We start from the raw sequence: 22716 nt of genomic DNA, 5'->3' as shown, positions 1-22716 counted from the left end.
GAATCTATACAGTTAGTATGATAGTAACTTAAAACAGCTAGGGGATGCATTTTCTTCCAAAGGGTGGGGTTGTGGTAATTTGTGCCAACGGGCCTGGGGTAAGTTGTGCCACTGGCACTTAAGATAATTCACTAGATAGGGCTCTGACAAGCTTGAAGAAAAGCAAGTAGAGCAAGCAAGAGCAGTACTCGAGTTGTAAAAATAAATCAGGGGGGATGGTGGATTTTATCATATGGGGACAGATAATTTGTGCTGATTACAAATAATATAATATATTACAAATAATAGCAGTGACCAAAACACCTGCAGAAATACTGCAGGAATGACATAGCAGCAGTTAAATGCAGCCTTCTGTAAGCTTTAAATATCCACTGGGCTTACATCAAATACATCAAAACACAACAATTAAAAACACTTTTCTGAACTTATCAATATGACTCTGTCCTTCACAGGATAAGTAACATGGATCACTGCAAAAACTCAAAATCTTAACAAGAATATTTGTCTTATTTCTAGTTAAAATGTCTCATTTTAGTAAAAAAAATTCATTACACTTAAAACAAGACTCATCACTGGAAAAAACAACAATTTTCACCTGTTTAAAGTAGATTTTCACTTATTATTATGTTATTTTTCTGGTGTTATTTTTCTGGGCATGACTCTAAATGTTGAAATAGCAGTACGGAGCCCCTAAAGGGACACAGATTTTTTTTTTTTAAATAATGAGTTTTACGCGCGCGCGTGAAACCTTTACGCGCGTGCGTAAAACCTTTAAGTGAGCACGTAAAGTTGTTTACTTGCAAGCAAAGTGGTAATGTCCTTAAAATGGAGTCCCAGGTTAAAATATAGCTCAGCTAAATCCTGTAATGTCATTTCCATTCATAAACAGAGCAGCAACTGGAGGGTCTCCTGTTCCAGCAAAACTCCCATGTACTTGTTTTTACGCGCTCACGTAGAACAACTTTTAGGCGCTCACTTATAAGTTTTGCGAAAACGCGTGAAGCTTTTTAGTGAGTGCATAAACGTTTTACGTGCTCACGTAAACAACTTTACGTGCTCACTTAAAGGTTTCACGTGCACGCTTAAAACTCATTAAAAAAAATAAAATCTGTGTCCCTTTAGTCTTTAGGTAAAACAAGACTCATCACTGGAAAAAACAACAATTTTCACCTGTTTCAAGTAGATTTTCACTTAAAATAAGTAGAAAAATCTGCCAGTGGAACAAGATTTTTTTCCTTGTAATGAGAAGATAAATCTTGTTCCACTGGCAGATTTTTCTACTTATTTCAAGTGAAAATTTACTTGAAACAGTTGAAAATTGTCAAATAAGTTATTTTTCTGGTGATGACTCTAAATGTTGAAATAGCAGTAAAACCACATTCATTGATGAAATGACATAAGGGATGGAAAGGAGGGATGGCAGTTTTACAGGGGGAATGATTTGGACCGTTTTTATTTCGGGGGGGATGATTTTGACTGTTTTTATTTCGGGGGGGTGATTTGGACCGTTTTTATTTCAGGGGGAGATGATTTGGACCGTTTTTATTTCAGGAGGGGATGATTTGGACCGTTTTTATTTCAGGGGGGGATGATTTTGACTGTTTCTATTTCAGGGGGGATGATTTGGACCGTTTTTATTTCAGGGGGGGATGATTTGAACCGTTTTTATTTCAGGAGGGGATGATTTGGACCGTTTTTATTTCAGGGGGGGATGATTTGGACTGTTTTTATTTCAGGGGGGATGATTTGAACCGTTTTTATTTCCCCCCTCATCTCCAGTACTGCCTATGTGAGGTCAGTTTAAGAGAACAAACCTCTGATTTGACTCATGCCGCGTTCCATTTGTCCTCGGAAGTGGGAATTTCCCAGTTCCCATTCGGATTTTTCAACTGGAACGCCCCTCGAAGTGGGATTTCCCACTGGGAAAGTGGGAGAGTCTTCACCACCCCCGAGTTCACATTCCAAGATGGCTGCCCCGGTTGTAAACAGTAGAAGAGAGCTCTGTAAAAATTCGCAGCACTTCTTTCTAGTTTTGGTCACACTAGATCAGTCATATACAAGTAGTGTTCAGCATATATATGCTGCTATAGTGTACTTCACATTTTTATGTGGTATATGCGAACTACAAACTTGTTTTCCGACTTTGTAACTGGAACGCTGATAACTCGTCTGTGGCGTCATTCCAAGATCCGAGTTCCGACTTCCGAGGTAAATGGAATGCAGCATCAGACCCCCCCCAGCCATCCAGGCCAGCAGACCGCGCTGTTTCACACCATGTCGTTGCTGCTCAGCCACAAACAAGGAGGAGGTTATTTTTACCACAGCTGTGTCCGTCGCAGGGAGGGTTTTTCTCCCACTAAACCTGCACTAAACCCGCAGCTGGAGCAGATTTAAGCCGTTTTTAGGCGGATCGGCTCCTGCAGAGCAGTTTCCACCGGGATCCGCCGCGGATCCGTGACGTCAGGGCCCATCAGCTGCAGTGAATCAGCTGGAGGTTTAAAGGACCTGCTGTAGTAACTGGAGATACGCAGCCACACGTGCTGGACCTTATTGGTAATGTTTTTAAAGCCAGATTGTCTCATGGTTTTTGCAGAAGGATAATTCGACAGGATTCCTGCATGGTAAATATAAACATATTGATTGATTGATTTATTGATTGATTGGTTGATTGGAATCTTTATTTAGAGCATAAAAAAAAAAATGTAATAAAAAAATAAAAAACAAAAAACAATTTCACAAAACAAAAAAAAATATACAAATCAAAAGTCATTAAACAAAATCAAAGGGAAATAACCTTCATGCCCGAAAAGGAGTAGGAGGCATTATAAATATTATACCTGAGCATTATTATTCTAAATAATATACCTATACAAAAATATATATATATATATATATAATATATATATATATATATATATATATATATATATATATATATATATATATATATATATATATATATATATGTGTGTAACGGCCTGATTAAGTAATGGTTAATAATTTAGTCAAAACAGTTAAAAATGTGTAATGATAATTTCATTATAATTCATAAAGTTTAAATTAGACTAAAATTAATATTTTAGCAATGTGTAGATACATGAAAAAAGTCTTTTCTATGTTTTGTATTTTAGGTTGTGTTGTCGCTTTAATTTTGTGGCTGTGGTTTCATGTAAGGAGAAGTTTAGTTTCACTTTCAGTTTGAGTCAGAAAATGCTGGAAGCAACACAGTCTTTTGACCGTGCTTTGGACTTGTAAATTACCTTAATCTTTTCAAGTAAACATTTTAAAAGCCAAGGAAGTTGTCATGTCTCATCGCTCGCGTCCAAATGACGGTGCACCTCTTCGGAGCCACCTCGTCACCAAGTGTCGCTTCATACGCGCTCAGAAGAACAGCTGAGGACCATAAAGCTACTGCATCTCCAGAAGCTGTGCAAACAGTCTTGCGCAACTTTTACGTAGATGACTGTCTGAAAAGTGTAGCTACAGAGGATGATGCAGTGACCTTATCTAGTGAACTTCGCACGTTGTGTGCCAAAGGAGGTTTCACAATGACGAAGTGGATGAGTCATAGCAGGAAGGTGTTGTTCACAAGTATCCAGGGTGGAATTTGTAGATGGTATGACATTGTTTCAGCTCTTTACTCAGACTGTTCCATACCCTCACTCCACTGTTTGAAATGCAAAATGTTTTGCTTGTAGTTCTACATGACTGTAATTTGAAATTACACATCAAACAAAGCGCGAATATATTAAATGGCCTATTTTGCTTAAAGGGATTGTGACATGAAAAACACATTTTTCTTGATTTTTTGTGTTTTGTTGGGTGTCTTGACATCAATTACACCCAAAAAACAACAAACTTTTAACATTCAGTGTATTGTGTGCTTTCTGGGATTTTCCGCATAACTGAGCAAAAACGGCTCATCTGGTTTGGTGGCGGATCGTTACGTAACGATCCGCTAAATCACCGCCCCCTCCACCCAGCTCCCTGCCTCCTCTCCTCTCCAGCGCACCATAAAGGCCGATTTATGGTTCCGCGTTACACCGACGCAGAGCCTACGGCGTAAGGTTACGCGGCGACGCGCACCATACGCTGAACCCTACGGCGTAGGCTCTGCGTCGATTTAACGCGGAACCATAAATGAGGCTTAACAAGGAGCTGTTTAGAGCCTCTTTTGTTCTAATCACCGGAGGAAAACTGCTAAGAAGACCTGCGGCCACTGACTGGACTTAAGATAAGGGGACAGTGCTGCTTGCATGCCTTTATTTTTATGATTGTTTGCTGTGGTTCGCCCTCCTGCTTTTCCGTGCATGCTTCGCCTGTCGCTCTCGGCTCAATGCCGCGTTCCATTTACCTCGGAAATCGGAACTGGGAACTGGGAATAGCAGCCATCTTTGAATGGTAACTCAGGGGTGGTGAAGCTTCTCCCACTTTCCCAGTGGGAAATCCCACTTCGAGGGGCGTTTCAGTTGAAAATTCCGACTGGGAACTAGTAAATCCCCACTTCCGAGGACAAATGGAACGCGGCATAACTCTCCGACGCCGCTGTGAGCGTATGGCTGGAAGAGGAGGAGGTTTGGAGGAGGAGCGGAGCAATGATTGACAGGAAAGGGGGGAAAGGAAGCATTTTTCACGGGGCAAAAAAACACTGTAATAAAAAGCCAGGAAAAGAGTACTAGAGTGAAGTTTTTCTTGTTACACTCTTTTAGACACATTTGAGGGATGTTGGCCAAGACTTTTAATAGTGTTAAAAGCATGTTAAAAATGATGTCACAATACCTTTAAAGTTAAAGATGTACATTTTAAAATGATGAATAAGGTCTATCCTGTGGCAGAATTTCTTAAAAAAAGATTTCAATTTAGATACAAAAGATTATTTATAAAGAAGTATATGGAAGAGGAAATACGTTAACGAGGAGTGTGAGAAACAGATACAATAGGGAAAAATTGTATATTTTACTTGCTTAAGATATGTTTATATATGTATGTGGATATTTATCTAGTATATATTATGTATTGAGAGGGATAGTTTTAATTATGTAATATATGTTATATATTTATTATGTATGTAGCATCAGAGCCGCCTGGGAGATTTGCGAGGCCCTATGCGAAATGGCTTGGGCGGGCCCTCGCGCGTGAGCGTAGCGAGCGCGCGCGAAATGTTTGGGTTTTTCGGGTCGGATCGGGTGTCTATATGCGCAATTTTAACTCTCCAATTAGCAAAATACTGAATACCTTCCCCCGCCTCCTCATCATCATCTCTTGCCTCAATGCGGGGCCCCACGGCTGCTTGAGACCCGGTCGGATCGGTGATTTTTGTAACAAATTTATCTAACGAGCCTTTCAGAGAGGCATTAAACTCTTCCATTTTCTTTAGTTTTTTTCTTTTTTCATCCCCTGATGGAAATTTCCTGAATCTGTCTCGTTCTCTCGACATTGTGTTACAGTTTGTTCCACACTCCACCTGTCTGGATCAGAGCAGCTTGTGTCTGCGCTTGGTCTGATCAGTTGTATTGAACAACAGACACGCGCATCATTGCACATATATTTATTGATATGCACAGACTAGTACACATTTAGGTCTGTAATGGAACGTGACTGTTGATATTTATAAGGGAAAAAACGAAAAAAAAAACGAAAAAAAAAAAAAAGTTTTTTTTTTTTTTTTTTTTTTTCAAAAACGGCCCATAGCGCGAGGCCCCTTGGGGCGCGAGGCCCCTTGGGGCGCGAGGCCCCTTGGGGCGCGAGGCCCCGTGCGGTCGCACGGTTCGCACACCCCTTGCGGCGGCTCTGTGTAGCATATATATATATATGTAGCATATATATATATATATATATATATATATATATATATATATATATATATATATATATATATATATATATATATTTATAGGGATATTTATGTAGTTTATATAGTGTATATTTATATAGATTTATATAATATTTGTATTTTCTATATATTGATCTAATATTTATGTAATATTTATATTTTCTATATACTTATATGGATAATTATGTAGTAATAGGCATGTTTACAGAGTATTTATATAGACTATATTTATATGGATATTGTGTACATATAATAATAGCAATAATGTAAATTCATAGAGTTATAAAGGGGTAGGAAATAGGAAAAAGTGTAAACTTCTTCCTACTCTTTCGAACATATGTGAATATGAAGATGTTACTGTTTATTTTTATTTATATGTTTTTATATACATGTTCGAAATAAATTCATTAATTAATTCATATTTGTAATGTTTTTAAATCCAGATTGTTCCATGATTTTTAGGTAATTCGACTGGATTTTAGCATGGTAAATATAAACACATTAAACAAAGCGCATTCCAAATTATTAAATGGCTTATTTTGGCTAAAGTTAAAGAAGTACATTTTTAAAATTATGAATAAGGTCTATCCTGTGGCAAAATTAAAAAAAAAAAAGATTTAAATTTGAGGTAGATCCATGTTCCTTCTGCAAAAAGGATGAAGAAACACTGGATCATTTGTTTTATCAATGTCCTTTGTCTCATTGTTTCTGGACAGACGTACACAATTGGATATCTCTTAAAATTAATTATGTTGCACCTTTTGAATTAAGCCATATTATTTTCTTCATAGATGATTTGGAATTTTCTGTTTCTGATATTATTAATATCATTTTGTTAGTGGTTAAGTACCATATTCACTGTGCCAAATGGAGAAATTGTAAACCCTCCTTCCGGGGTTTTATTAACGATTTTAAGATTTTTTTCACATGTCTCAAAAGAGTAGAAAACAAAAATGCAAGTAAAGTAAGTCTACACATTGCTCATTATTTGTTATTCTAATTTAATAATTCATCTCCTTTTCTATGCTCCATTATGTGAATCTAAATGCTTCATTTATTTTGTTATTCATATGCACCTTTTAATTCTTACAGCGCCTTGTTTTTTGTATTCATTACAAGAATCCCCATTTTTTTTTTTCCTTTCTTTTCATATTGCATTTAAATTGATATTTGCCCATTATCCTCTTTGAGAGTTTGTATATTTTCAATAAAGCTCTGGGGCCTCATTTATAAAAGAGTGCGTAGGATTCATACTAAAAGTGTACGTGCGCTCAAAAGCTGAAAATGGCGTGCGCCGTGCGCACAAAAAAGTGATTTATAAAACCGTGTGCACGCACACTTGCACGCAATGTTCGCTTTATAAATCACAGTCCAGCTGGAAGGTTGCTCAGGTGAATTCGCCTCATATCCCGCCCTCTACACGCCCACTTTTTACCATAAATGGGAAAATGCAAACTACATGATGATTGTATTTGCATATAAATGAGCCTGCTGAGCATGCGCAGCGCCACCTGAGATGGAGATGTTGTGGATGAGGTGGAGGCAGGAAAACCACATTATTTGGTGGTCACAGTAGTGGCATCACTAACAAAAATAAAGCGAGTGAGTTGCCTGCCAGAATCTGATTTCTGGCCGCGGGAGCCCGTTGAGCGATAGCGCTGAAACGTCAGATTTTCAGATTATGAAGCTCAAGAATGAGATCAAGTCACATTTAGGCAGAAACAACTTTTCATTAACTGTATTTGGCCTTCAATCAATTTTTGGCAGGTAAAAAGACCCATTTTCAGAGGAGAAATCAGATTGTGGCAGGCAATCACTTTTTGGCACGACATCGGCCCGGCGTGTCCTGCACCGTGGCTGCAGCAGCAACACCAGTGTCAAACACAGAGGGACACGATCAGCACTATTATATTACAAGTCTGATATGTGATGACATTAAAGTTTGGTCTGCGTCGCCAGTTCCCCATATCTTCAAAATGTTTGTGCGCTAGGATCAAAGTTTGCGTAAAGATACGCACATTTTTCCGTTAGTTTTTTTTTTATTTTTTTAAATCCCAACCTTTGCGTAGAAGGTGGCTTGTGCATCTTTCAAGCCCTGTTTTGTGCACAAGCAAGCTTTATAAATGAGGCCCCTGGTGTGTGTTTCTGCAGATGGAAGTAGGAAGTGAGCGGATCCGGACCTGAAGTTTTCCACATGGACCAGACTGAGGACCTGGAGGTGGGAGACCCCCCTTCTGGAGACCCCCCCTCTGGAGACCCCTCCTCTGGACCATCTCTGCCCGGGGAAGACCAGGGTCTAGCCGCTCAGAGGTCAGATGATCATCTCTTTTATTTTTAACAATTTGTTTATTAAGTTTTTACATAAGAAAACAGCTGTTCTCCATTTTGGTTTAGTTCGGGGGTCGGCAATATGCGGCTCTTTAGCGCCGCCCTAGTGGCTCTCTGCAGCTTTTTCAAAAATGTTTGACCTTTTTTTTTCTTTTTTTTCTTTTTTTTTTTCCTTTTTTTTCTTTTTCCTTTTTTTCTCTTTTTCTTCCTTTTTCTTTTCCTGTTTAATCTCAACATTTCAACTTTTTTTCTCAACATTTCGACTTTTTTCTCGAAATTTCAACTTTTTTCTCGAAGTGCATAATGAAAAAAAAAATCTTCCCCCAGTTCTAACTAATATAGAAACATGCAGCATGTGTTGCCTTCATTCTAAGGCTTATACAAGACTTGTAATTTTTTGCGGCTCCAGACATATTTGTTTTTGTGTTTTTGGTCCAATATGGCTCTAAAACATTTTGGGTTGCTGACCCTGTGGGTTGAAAAGTCTTGTATAAACCTTAGAACAGGGGTGTCCAAAGTCGGTCCTCGAGGGCCGGTGTCCTGCATGTTTTAGATGTCTCCCTGCATCAACACACCTGATTCAAATTACCGGTCGTCACCAGCTTGCCATCAAGGTCTGGACAACTCTGTTGGTGACACAGCTACTTACCACGGTGTGCAGAAGCAGGGAAACATCTAACACCTGCAGGACACCGGCCCTCGAGGACCGACTTTGGACACCCCTTCCTTAGAATGAAGGCAACACATGCTGCATGTTTCTATATTAGTTATAACTGGGGGAAGATTTTTTTATTTCATTATGCACTTCGAGAAAAAAGTTGAAATGACGAGAAAAAAGTTGAAATGACGAGAAAAAAGTTGAAATGTCAAGAAAAAAGTTGAAATTTCAAGATTAATGTTGAAGTACAATTTTGAGAAAAAAAGTCAAAATGTTGAGGAAAAAAGTTGAAATTTCGAGAAAAAAGTTGAAATGTCGAGAAAAAGTTGAAATGTCGAGAAAAAAGGCGTAATGTGTTAATCTTGAAGTCCAATCCCAAGAAAAAACTTGAAATGTCTAGAAAAAAGTTGAAATGTCGAGATTAAAAAGGAAAAGAAAAAGGTAGAAAAAAAGAGGAAAAAGAAGGAAAAAAGAAAAAAAATAGAAAAAAAGGAAAAAAAAAACTTTTTTGAAAAAGCCACTAGGGCGGCGCTAAAGAGCTGCGGGTTGCCGACCCCCGTTCTATATGTATTAATCATTGACATCATGACGCTGCTCCATGTCAGAGCTACTCCTCAGACTATTGTTGTTCACAGGATAAGACCCGGACCTGGACCTGGACCCGGAACCGGACCTGGACCTGGACCTGGACCCGGACCCGAACCCAGACCTGGACCCGGACCTGGATCCAGCGAGTCTGTGTGTAGTAATCGCTCCATGGAGCCCCCGCTGCGGTTCCAGTCAGAATCACGGTGAGTTCACGCCATCGTTGGGACACAGCCCAGTGTGGAACATGGGAGGACTTGATTTCAATTCTGAGCCCAGCCTGGATTTCTTAACATTGAAACAAAGGAACCTCCACAATGGCCACGGTTACATGATCTTTTTTAATTCAGAATTAATTATTCCGAATTAAACTATTTTCCTTGGAGTTTACATGGAAATAGTAATTCCGAATTGAGGTTTACATGGAAAACACGTTTGATCGGCTTTCTCCAATTCCCCTTAGGGTCTGGGGGTTGGGAAGGTTCTGATTGGATAGGGGGGGGACCGGAAGTTAAACTACCGGAAGAAAAACTAACTTAGCTGCTACAACTTTGAAAAGCTCACAATTTTTATGTTTCCTGTTTCCATCTGTTCTTTTAATTATTTCCAGGTCCTCCAAGCTATTTATTAAATAAATGGTCTCTGCTCTTGACCCCCGTTTACTGCGTGCTGCCATCCTGAACGCCGGGGGGTTTCCAGTTTCTTAGATCAGCCAAAAGGGTTGTGAATGCAGCCGACCGTCGTACCTTCACCCTTCCTGGGGGAGTGAACTTTATTAGCCCCTTTTTTTGTGATTGAAACGAGTTTTTTAACTATTTGACTCAAACCTGAATTGAATTAGATGCATATTTTTGAAAGACATGAACACAACAAATTATTATCCAGCAATTCACTTTAATACAAAATAAAAAAAATTAACTGAATAAAATAAGCATCTTTCTGAAACAGAAACCTGTCCTGCTTAACTTAAAACTGTATAAATGAATATAAAACAATAGAAAGAAAGCAGAATATCCATCCTGTAATAGTGCACATTTTTAGTGCAATAACAAAAGCAAACAGAAAGTCTGTAGAAAACTTATTATATATCTTATTTGTGCATCAAAGGCCATGACTGTGTGTGTGTGTGTGTGTGTGTGTGTGTGTGTATGTATGTATGTATGTATATATATATATATATATATATATATATATTTTATATTGATTTATATATATATATATATTTTTATATATATATGTAAAAAAATTATATATATATATATTATATACACGTACATATATATATATATATCACGTATATATATATATATATATATATATATATATATATATATATATATACAGTATATAATGTATGTGTTATATATGTAGATATGTACGGTACATAGATATCTTTAGTTTTTTGTATAGAAATTAGATTAATTTAGATTATAATGAAATAGAGTTTAGGGAGTAGGATTTAATAAGTTTTTACTTCTTCCTCCTACTGTTTCATGTTCAATATAAAATTCCAATTCAATTGTATGTTGTATTTCTGTATGTTTTATTCTGTAAAGCACTTTGGCTCCACCTAGAGGTGGCTGTAAAGGGCTATAGAAATAAAGTTTACATTCTTCTGAGCTCTTGCTGCAGTGAGGAGTTGTTTGTCTTTGAGTAAAAAACGGTTCATAATTGAGGCTGACAATGAGCTCACCTCTCTACCTCATCACTGTTACAGGATTGGACCTGGACCAGAATCTGGACCTGAACCTGAACCTGGACCCAGCTGTGTCTCCTTGAAGAGCGACCAGTCAAAGGAATATATTCTTAATTTTGGGAAGGCTGAACTTTCTCCTGCACAGAGGTGAACTGGACCTTAAATGAAGTTCTTTCCAACACAAGTCCATCAGGAGTCTAAAGAGTTTGTTTCTGTCAGTTTCAGTCAGAGAGACTCCCCAGGACCTGGACCTGGACCTGGACCTGGACCTGGACCTGGACCTGGACCTGGACCTGGACCTGGACCTGGACCCAGCTGTGCGTCCGTGAAAAGCGACCACTCGAAGGAGATTATTATTCAGTTTAAAGGAGACCGACCTCCTGCAGCGAAGAGGTGAGGCCACTTGTGTTTTATGGTTCTTTCAAAGGAGAGTTCTGCAGTTAAATCAGCTCTCCGTCTTTTATTACACACGACGGTCTAAACCGGGGGTCGGCAACCCGCGGCTCTCCTTTTTTATTTTTTTTTCCTCTTTTTTTCTCTTTTTATTCCTTTTTTCTCGTTTTATTGCTTTTTTTCTCTTTTTTCTTCCTTTTTCCTTTTTTAATCTCGACATTTCGACTTTTTTCTAAAAATTTTGACTTTTCTCGAAATTTCGACTTTTTTCTCAACATTTCGACTTTTTTCTCAACATTTCGACTTTTTTCTCAACATTTCGACTTTTTTCTCAACATTTCGACTTTTTTCTCGACATTTCGACATTTTTTTTCAACATTTCGACTTTCAACATTTAGACTTTTTTCTCGAAATTTTGACTTTTTTATCGACATTTCGACTTTTTTCTTAACATTTAGACTTTTTTCTCGACATTTAGACTTTTTTCTCAAAATTTTGACTTTTTTATCGACATTTAGACTTTTTTCTCGACATTTTGACTTTTTTCTCGACATTTCGACTTTTTTCTCAACATTTCGACTTTTTTCTCAACATTTCGACTTTTTTCTCAACATTTCGACTTTTTTTTTCAACATTTCGACTTTTTTATCGACATTTCGACTTTTTTCTTAACATTTAGACTTTTTTCTCGACATTTAGACTGTTTTCTCGACATTTCGACTTTTTTCTCGAAATTTTGACTTTTTTATCGACATTTCGACTTTTTTCTCGACATTTCGACTTTTTTCTCGAAGTGCATAATGAAAATAAAATGTCTTCCCCCAGTTCTAACTAATATAGATACATGCAGCATGTGTTTCTTCATTCTAAGGCTGATACAAGACTTTTCATTTTTTGCGGCTCCAGACATATTAGTTTTTTGTGTTTTTGGTCCAATATGGCTCTTTCAACATTTTGGATTGCCGACCCCTGTTCTAAACTGTAACTTCTGATCAGATCCGTCCCAAATGGTCTTGTTTTTATCAGCCTGTTCCAGTTTTAGTTTCAGTCTAGTCTTGGGGTCCAGCTATCATTCTAATTTTATTAGTTTTAGTCACGTTCATTCTCCTTTTAGTCGTGTCAAGTTTCAGTCGACTAAAAGTCTGAGCATTTTAGTCTTATTTTAGTCAAATATTGTATTTAGCCAAACCCATTTTACAATTCAAACAAGATTATCTTATTATTATGTTATTGTTACCTGATAGAGCAGGGGTCCGCAACCTTTATTATCAAAAGAGCCATTTTGCCCCCACTTCTATAAAAGAAATATTGTCGGGAGCCGCAAGAAATGACAGAGATTTTAAAAGTTTTCATCTTTTATTTATTTTAGCTGTTACAATCCCTAAATATAACGACAGAAGTGCAGTGTGCATTTGTAGGCGTACTTTGAAATAAATTAAACCATGAACTGTAGGCCTATTTCAGTTTATATTTGTGTAAAAGTACAATAAAAACTACCCCACTTTAATATAAATAAAAAATGTAGCTGCAGCTTAGCAGTTTTAAAAATAAAAATAGAAATATAGAAATTGAAAATAGTTATTTTAAAATTAGATGGCATCAACTCAAACTCCAATATAACTGCCCAACAAAATAAACTAATAATATGACTAAAAATGAATTCAGAAATGTAATTTATTTATGTTCGGGTTTTTTTTTCAAGGCCAAAGGGAGCCGCTACGATGAGGTTGCAGACCCCTGTTATAGACTGAAGAATACATTCATTCCAGATACAGAATACTCTCGTTTGAGTTTACAACATATTTATTTTGATCTTTTTCTTTTTCGACGACACATTGGGTTTTCTTGCATGATTTAATTTCATCTTTGCGGTTGTTCCACAGATTAACTCCCTTCACTGACACACAATGGGTTTTGATGTTTGTTCCTACATGCTGTTTTTTGAAATTACATATCTATGGAGCCAAATCAAGGCCAAAAGTTTTGCTAATTTGAAAATAAAATTTGAACCTGAAAATTCTTTTTTACAGTTTCAATTTCAAGTCTTTTTTTTTTTTTCAGTGTCACATCTTTTTTTTTTCAGTTTCAAATCTTTTTTTCAGTTTCAGACTTTTGGTATTAGCTTTTGATATTAGTGACACATTTCTGTTTAAAAAGCTGTTTTAGACCGTACTTGGTAGTATGTGGAAGTTTGGAAATGTCAAACTTTAAAGTGTGGCTCTTGAACTGTACAGTCTGGCATAGTTAATTGCTTTTATACTGCGATTGGTGCCAAGTACGGTCTAAAACAGCTTTTTAAACAGAAATGTGTCACTAGTATCCGTTTTTTCCACTGCCAATCACGTGAATATGGTGTATATAGTGTTGAATCAAACTTCTACTGATAACTTCAACGTTTCCTGAAGGCAACATGACTGAGGAACGTCCCCTGCCTTCTCTCTTATGCTGTCACTCATGATGCCACGCCCCTCTCAGTTGATGCCACGCCCCCCACGCCAGATCGGGGCCAAAAGTCTGAAACTGAAAAAAAGATTTGAAATTGAAAAAAAAAAATTTGAAACTGAAAAAAAAAGATTTGAAACTGAAATAAAAAAATTGAAACTGTAAAAAAGAATTTTCAGGTTAAAATTTTATTTTCAAATTAACAAAACTTTTGGCCTTGATTTGGCTCCATACATATTCCCCTGAGATTGTGTTTATTTTCTTTTATTTGGACAACTTCTGGATGTCTTGTGGCAACTGATGCTGATTCGCTTTGTGCATGACTTGTATAGTTTTGAAGTCGACCAGATCCTTTAAATTTGAGTGTTCTCAGTTTTATGAAGAGTGGGTTTGTTGTCAGATCATGTCAGATCAAACGCTCCTTTTTTCCAAATGTGATTTTTTTTCCTCAGGAGGAAGGTGGAAAGTCCTGAATCGGCCTCTTCTCTGGTGAAGAGCAGCGTGCATCGTGAACATGGACCGCGGCAGGTTCCCAGAACGTAAGTGATTTAAAATCCTTCATTATGAGATCTGGACAGCAGCAGCAAACTATGAATCAGTGGCGGCTGGTCAGTAGGGGGCGCTAGCTGGTCAGTCATTTCTATTTTTCCAATTCTTGTATTCGTGTCAAAGGTTCCTTATAAAACAAACATTGCAAATATACATTCCACACAAGTACATTTGTAATCGAACCGAGGTTGATAAAGGGAACAGTAGATTGGACACTGTATGTAAACATTAGAATAAAGTGTGCAGAGATTGAATGTCCCATGACAATTATACAGTAATATAATATGAAAATAAGCTACAAACAATAATGAATAAATTAAATACACAACATTTAAGTAGAACAATACAACAAGGTCCATCATACAAGTGGTAAGTAATGATATCAGTCTTCTAAATCAGTGGGAAAATGTCAATCCTTTTTTTTTTATTTTTTACATTTTTTGTGCTTTTGTTTCAGTTATTAGTTTAAAAATGTTTAAATAAAATCCAAATTCATTTAAAAAACAACACATTTGGGGGATGACTTTAAATATCTATTTTTATGAATAAAGAATTTGGCTATACAGAGGATTACAGATAGAGCCCATCACTTTTGTTTTGTAAAAACATGCCAAATGTTATTTTATCTCTAGTAATAGAAGTTGGGAAGGATAAAATCCTTCGCTTTATCCATTTGTGAATGTCAAACCAGAACATAAGTTGAACAAATATTATCATCAAAACCAAAACGTGATCTGAGTAGTTCTTTGGAAGGAAATATGTTGTTCATAATTTTGAAGTGTTTCTTTCACTTTGGGGGGAATAGGTAATGTTAGATACATTGTCCTTAATTTAGTAGTGGAATTTTTATCAAATTTGTGTAAATGCCGTTTTTGTTTTGTCTTTCAGGGAACAGGTTTTCATTAAGACAGTTTCTAATACAGTTTTTCTCGATTGCTTTGACACATTTTGCACATCATGGGTCAACTTTATCTAATGCTCACACCTTCTTTGCACAGCAAGAGTCCTCTCTGGCGAATCGGTTAACTATTTCTCATTGCTTTCACACAATTTTCTTTGACTTTTAACACACTTTTCAAAACAGTTAACACACTTCTCACAAAGAGACACAAAACATAACTGATTTATCATGGCAACACATTGCAGACACTTTGTAGCAGCCAATTGGAACTGCTCTCTCAATTCTAAAAAATATCAGCACCTGTGTGAACTCTCTTTGCAAAACAAAGCAAGTAGTCCTCAACCTATCAAAGAGGTCAATAGCTTGAAGTTGACACCAAGCATGGATGGAGGAGGACGTGGACGAGGACATGTGGCCTGATCGTCAGGCCCGTGTCAACAATGCGTAATTTTCCTGTATTTTAATTTTTTTTTCGTATTTATAGGGTTTCATTTCATTGTGTTTCATTTACGGTACTTTCTTTGAGAATTGACCTTTGTTGTACTGCATATTGAACCCTGTCATTTTGATTGCTTACAGTACGTGCATATGACAAGTACTGCAATAAATATTTTTCTGTCAGAATCTTGACATTTTGTACACAGTAGAACAAATGTAAATCAATGGTGTTGACAGGAACTTCAGCAATACAAAAACACATCTACAATATTTTACTGTATACACATTTTCTGATTTTACTGTAAATACTCTGTGACAGTATATTTCTAAGTTATATAACTAAGTTAGAGTGCTCAATACAAACCCAAATTGTAGTATGTTGTCAGTTGTAAAATAGTCAATACTATGAGGGTGTTGAACAAAAGTTGATATTGATAGCTGTGGTTTCAATTTTGTTATCCATTGTTAAATAAATGAGAAAACACACATGTTCAATTGAGAAAAAATTGTAGGTTTTGATGGAAAAGTTTGGTTTTGATGGATGTGTGACAAGTTTTGAGAAAGTGGTGTCATTCTGCAAACATCATAAAGTGTTTTGGTTATTTCAGCTTCTGTTAAGGGCTTTGTGTGAGCTGTTTTGAAAAAGTAAACTGTGAATGGAAAAATGGGCCAAAACGATCGAGAAAAACTGTAAAATTATTTTTTGTCTGAGATTAGCTGGTCAGTAGAGGGAGCTAGGGCCCCATTAAAATCAAGAAATGAAAATTAAAAATAAGAATAAAGTAAAAACATGTAAGATGCAAATAATTATTAAAATAAGTCTGTGGGTGACTGTCAATAGTAAATAAATGTTTAAATATTTATTTGGTTCCAAAATGTTTTTTTATTTTATTTTATTTACTTCCGGTCCAACAGAATCCAGTGTAAACTCTTTTGATAATCACGTGACCTGAGGATCTTTTAATTGGTTTAATTAGATTGGTAAAGGGACGCAGAAACTCAGTTATCAGCAACGGACTACGCTAAATCCCCCCTTCATGGACGGCTGTTAAAAATTAAATCTCCTTATTTCAACAGTGTCTAAAACACATAAATACTCTGATTACAACTGTCAATTTATCCTGAACCCCTTGTACTTGTCAACAGGATTTTCCTTCTTTATTTATTATTTAAGTATTCAATTTTCATTCATTCTTTTTTTTTTCTCATTCTTTTTTTATTTATTTTTATATTCATTTATTTATTTTCTTCCTTTCCCTTCATGCAATCTCAATTTAATAGGTGTGATTGTTTTCTCGATTTGATGTACTTATGATTACATCTGAGTTTGTCATTGTTCTTGTTAAATAAAGTAATTAAAAAAAAAAGAAAAAAAAATGTTATCGGCAACCAATCAGCGATCAGTATCGTAACTCGTATGTTGTTTTTAATCTAATGTGATTGGACAATTCATTCCCCGTCTTTTTTAGAAAATCAAACTGATCTACACAAACCAGATTTTTATGTTTGTTTTAAATAGGTTAAATAACACTTGATTTTGATCAAATATCTGAAAGAAAGGAACGTTATCTTTTCAAATAATATAAATTCCAGACAGAACAATGGAATTGTTCATGTTTTTCTTCTCTTTAATGTGTAAAATAAACTCAAGAGAAAAACAATACAAAACAAAAGTGATCATAAAGTAGGGGTTTAACATTTCAACAAGTCCAGTTTTCTGTTTCCACTGCAGCAGAACTGAACTACTTCACTAAAACTAATGACCAATAAGCCATTATTGTTGGATGGTCACATTTTTCAAAATTAAATGACCAAATTATTATTTTCTACCTTTCTTTTATCCCCATTTTACCAAGCTTGTACCTAACCGGGACTTCTGTGTACCGTTACACCCCGTTGTATGCCAAAGTAAATTGCAACCCCCCCCAAAAAACTTTTTAGCACCAGCCGCCGCTGCTATGAATCAAACTATCATGGGATGGACGAGGTTTGCACTTTTGGGGACCTTCAGAACTCCAGCGGAGGTCTGAGTTACCAGGTTGTCTCCACGATTCGTCCTCAGACCGGAGCAGCAGATGTCGGAGCCTCCCAGTGGTCCGTCTGTCCAGCAGCATCAGCCAGACCTGGAGCCCATATTCACGGTCTGTACCTGAACCTCTACCTGTACCTGAACCTCTACCTGTACCTGAACCTGTACCTGTACCTGTACCTGAACCTCTACCTGTACCTCAGGGCCGCCTCAAAATGTTTCCTAGTATAGGGGGGGCCAGAGGGGGCCACTTGAATTGTTGGGGTGGAACCAAAACTAAAAGCCATCATTACAGGACTTTATTATACTGTTGTAGTATACAGGCTCAGAAATATATAGAAAAAAAATATATATATATATATATAATTATTATTATTTATTTTTTTTTACTTATTTTTTACTTATTTCTTTACTATATTTTTTTACTTTATAACTTGTCTGCATTAGGGGTGAATGGTCAATATCATGTTGGTAAAAACCTAAGGCATATATATGTATGCATTTTTAATATATATCATATATATTTTAATATGTTATTTTATTTATACATATATCATTTTTGTATATATATATATATATATATATATATATATATATTTTTTTTATTAGGCCCAGAAATACTTTTTTTTTTTGGTCTGCATATTAATGGTTAATACCATGTTGGTAAAAACCTATGGCATATATATATATATATATATATATATATATATATATATATATATATATATATATATGCATTTTTAATATATAATATATATCATATATATTTTAATATATCATATATATTTATTTTATTAATATATGTATACATTTATTTTTTATTCATGTTTTTCTATATATTTTTTTATTTAATTTAATTTTTTTATTATTAGGCTCAAAAAGAAACGCCGACTGATATGCATTTGGCCCAAATAATTTGGGATGAAATGCATAACTCACGATAGAATCTATGTGACCGGCAAGTATTTTTTTTTTCGTTTTTTTTTTTTATTGAGGCCAGTGGGGGGGCAGCAAATTTGTAGGGGGGGCCGTGGCCAACCCAACCCCCCCCCGCCCACCGACCACCACCACCCTCCCCCCCGGTGGCGCCACTGGTGTACCTGCACATGCTGGTCTCTGGAGACCAGTAAATGGATGTCATGTCTGTCTCTAAGATATCAGGCTGATGGTTTCTTCATGTTGTCACCTGTTGCAGACGCTGGAGGAGAACATCATCACGTTTGTGAAGAAGGAGCTCAAGAAGACCAAGAAGCTTCTGAGTGGAGATTACCCAGAGCATCTGGAGGACGAGGGAGAACAACAGACGACGAGTAACAGAGAGTCATTTCTGAAGATCACTCTGGACTTCCTGAGGAGAATGAATCAGGAGCAGCTGGCGGAGCGTCTGCAGAGCAGTAAGAGTTTACTAAACTTTACTAAAGGTTTTACTAAACATTCACTTCAGGATAAATGACACAAAACAAGCCTCATTCATGAAACTTGACAACAGATTTGTGAAGAAACTATTCAGAGCAAAGTTTACCTGCGTTTTGGCGTGTATAAAAATGTAAGAAGTTCTGAACTTTTTGTTGGAACAAGATCTGTCGACCACTGGGAAGTTTTCTGTAAATGAGGAAAAATCCTCGTCCGGTTCCTGGTGACGCGTGAAACTTGGTGTTGGGATCTCGTTAGTGGTTACTGAGGCTTTGGGTGCTTAAAGTGCTGTTGTTCTTGGGGCTTGTTTAGTTAATAAAGGGTTGATCAATAATTGTCTGATAACAGTTATTAATAATGTAAATAAATTATAAAATGAAGAATTTAAAGCTGAATATCAGAAATGAATAACTAAACGGCACAATCAGTATCAAAATAATACACAGATTTGACACAAAGCTGGTATATTAAAAGCTTCACACGGGGCACCATTTATATCGTTCAACAAAGGGAGTGCTGGTTCAGTTATTAGAGAGTTATTAATAACTGTCTTATGATAGGTATCAATAATTAATAATAAAGATGACTTATCAAAATATATTATCAAAATGAATCAATCAAAATGAATCAATCAAAACGGGGCACCACCTGACTCACCAGGAAATAACTAAACAGCAAAATCAGTCTCAAAGTAGCTATATTTGCACATGTTAAATAAATAAAAAATCATAATGATGCACCTAATGGAATACATTAATCCTTCGTTTTTTGGCGTTCCAAAAACAACCCGTGATAGGTGAAATCCGCGAAGTAGCAACCTTTTTGTTTTTTTTATTTTACAATTTTTATACTAGACTTCAAATTGCAGAGATCAGCCCCGCCCCACCGAGACCCGATTAATTGGATCTGAACCGGAGAAAATGAAAAATGATTATGAAAAAAATACAATAAGTACAGTAGGACAAATTGTGACTGGCGCGTATTTCGCTGGTCTTCTGATGCTGCTGCATCCTGACTCGCTCTGTATCGTCTTTTTCTTCTAAATCCAACGGTGCAGGTGTGTTTTTTCGAGAGAAGAAAATAGTTATGGGTCGTTGCTGTGGCTCTTTTTTCTTCTTGGCAAAAAGATTCTTATAAACCGACATGCCACCATGGATTATATCTGAGAACTGTAATGAACGATTCATCAAAGGGTCCCGTTCTTGAGCTGCTCGCTGAAGCTCATTGGCTGTTCTCAGCTTGTTGCTAAGCGACCAACGTTATTGACACAGGAAGTGAAGAAGTGGGGAGTCTATTTAGCCAATCAGAATGCAGAACACAATGCATGAATCATTAATGAACAGAATGACACAAAGTCATTCATAAGACATTGTAAGGAATAATTTATGAATGTGTTTGAGTAATTTTTGTGTTTTTTGTACACTGGTGACAGACACAGGAAATGATTTCATTACTTATTAATCATTATTCAACATTTAATTATACTACTACTCCGACAGGTTGTTAAAGGAAAAATGTAAAAAAAAAATTTGCTCTCATATTAAGAGACATTTTTCAGAAATATGTTTATGTCCTTGCAATTATTTTTTGTGTGTATTTTATACATTGGTGACACAAAATGAAGGTGAGAAAAACAAAGTCATACGTATACAGGCTAAACCAAAGAGAAATGTATCAAAAAAACATAATTGATGTTCATTTCTTTTCAATTAAAGATTTGTAACAAATCACTTTACTCATTTGGTGTAGTACGTATACGGGTTGGGGGGACCTGGCTGGTCTTAGACACAAGTAGGGGGGGCTACAAGGAAAAAAGGTTGGGAATCACTGCTATAGAGTAACAGATAAGGAAAGAGTCCGAGCACAGGCCTTTAAACCAGTAAATGTTACAAATGTGTTTGGCCACAGTCCTATGTGAACATGGGAAGCCTTAATTTCAACTTTTAAGGCCCAGCTCTGAGGCCTCACTCTGAGACCAGCCTCGATTTCTTACAGCTGACCGTCGGCGTTAAAACAAATGTATTAAGTCCAAACCCCAGCGGGCTTTGCAGTTTATTGCCACACACACGTAGATGATCTGAAGTTTGTGTTTATGTGTAGTTGGTTGTTGTTTATGTGTAGTTTAGCATCCGAATTTATCCCAAGTGTTGTTTCACATCTTTTAACACTTGTGTAAATAAATTCTGATTCATTTGAATGAGACAAGATGTTTGTGTTTATGTTATACATATATGTCACAGCTGCTGGTTGCAAAGGTCTGAGCTCGGACTCCTTCCTTCACTGTTATGCTGTAACGCCCCCCCTGGCAATAGGCTGCACGTATGGAATAACAGCTATGGAATAACAGCTACTTTGAGACTGATTTTGCTGTTTAGTTATTATTTTCTTGATGAGTCAGGTGGTGCCCCGTTTGTTTTGATTCATTTTGATAAGTCATCTTTATATATATGACTTATTAATACCTATCACAACACAGTTATTAATATCTCTAATAACTGAACCAGCACTCCCTTTTGTGGCACACTATAAATGGTGCCCCGTGTGAGGCTTTTATTATACCAGCTTTGTGTCATGTAAAGTCTGTGTAAAATAATCCAATATTAATTTTGAAAAAAAAATAAAGGTGGTGGAAAGTCAACACTTGAAATAAAGTTCTGATATCTAAACTACACATAAACAACTAAACATGAAACAGAAATATCAGTCTATATACATGAATGTGTGCATGTGTGTGCGAGAGAGAGACAAGATGGCTGTTCATAGATGTGTGAATTGTAGAAATGGCGGACGAAGTCACGTGGTGACTGAGTCTCAAGTGATTAAAAATGGCGGACGTCATCACACCCAGCATAGGGGGTTAGTAGGAAAGATGAGAGAAAGAAGAGAAGAGAGTAAAACCCAAAACAGGAGAATAACTTCTCACTACCAGAAAACTAAGCCGCTCTGATGTTTCCCAGACAGAAACGCACCAACCCTGATGAGGAAAAGCTTTGTTTTCTGTTGTGGGAGAATGCGTCAACGAGATCCAGCAATGTGGATTCAACAATAAATTAAAGCTGCAAGCAGCGATGAACGGGCCCTCGCACCCTTGTGCACGTTCAGGCGTGCTGCAGTGGAAGCGCTTGCATGACTTGCATGTCGATTCTTCAGGCCTGGACATTTAGCCGATGACACCAGCCACGACTCGCGATATCAAACCATTCAAAAGTTAGGGCAGAAAGTAGGAACTATGAGATATCGACCAATCAGATGAAGGGGCGGGGCTAATTTGCAGCAATTATGTTCGAGGACTCAAAACCATGTCCAATGACACCACCCAGGAGTCTTTATGTCAAACCATTCAAAAGTTATTGCAGAAAATAGGATCTATCAAATATCGAACAATCAGAAGAAGGGGCGGAGCTAATTCATGCTAATGAAGGTCAAGTACTCAAAACTGAGTGAGATGACA

General features: G+C 36.7%; 1 protein-coding gene across 2 annotated transcripts in view; it reads left to right on the top strand.

The window, feature by feature from the left end:
- Nucleotides 1–2313: 2313 nt before the first annotated feature.
- The window catches only part of LOC133425231 (NLR family CARD domain-containing protein 3-like), a 32837-nt gene continuing 12434 nt past the window's right edge, over nt 2314–22716 (top strand). For both annotated transcript variants that reach the window (XM_061715967.1, XM_061715966.1), the window contains exons 1-8: nt 2314–2621; nt 7985–8143; nt 9455–9610; nt 11122–11247; nt 11320–11493; nt 14388–14474; nt 17886–17964; nt 19048–19246. In XM_061715967.1, coding sequence (XP_061571951.1) covers nt 8028–8143; nt 9455–9610; nt 11122–11247; nt 11320–11493; nt 14388–14474; nt 17886–17964; nt 19048–19246 — 937 coding nt within the window. In that variant the 5' untranslated portion in view covers nt 2314–2621; nt 7985–8027. The remainder of the gene's footprint in view (nt 2622–7984; nt 8144–9454; nt 9611–11121; nt 11248–11319; nt 11494–14387; nt 14475–17885; nt 17965–19047; nt 19247–22716) is intronic.

Source organism: Cololabis saira, chromosome 24 (genome assembly GCF_033807715.1).
Source record: "Cololabis saira isolate AMF1-May2022 chromosome 24, fColSai1.1, whole genome shotgun sequence".
In the NCBI taxonomy this organism is placed as follows: domain Eukaryota; kingdom Metazoa; phylum Chordata; class Actinopteri; order Beloniformes; family Belonidae; genus Cololabis; species Cololabis saira.
Note: the sequence above shows the minus strand (reverse complement) of the source record. Positions and strands in the feature narration are given on the sequence as shown.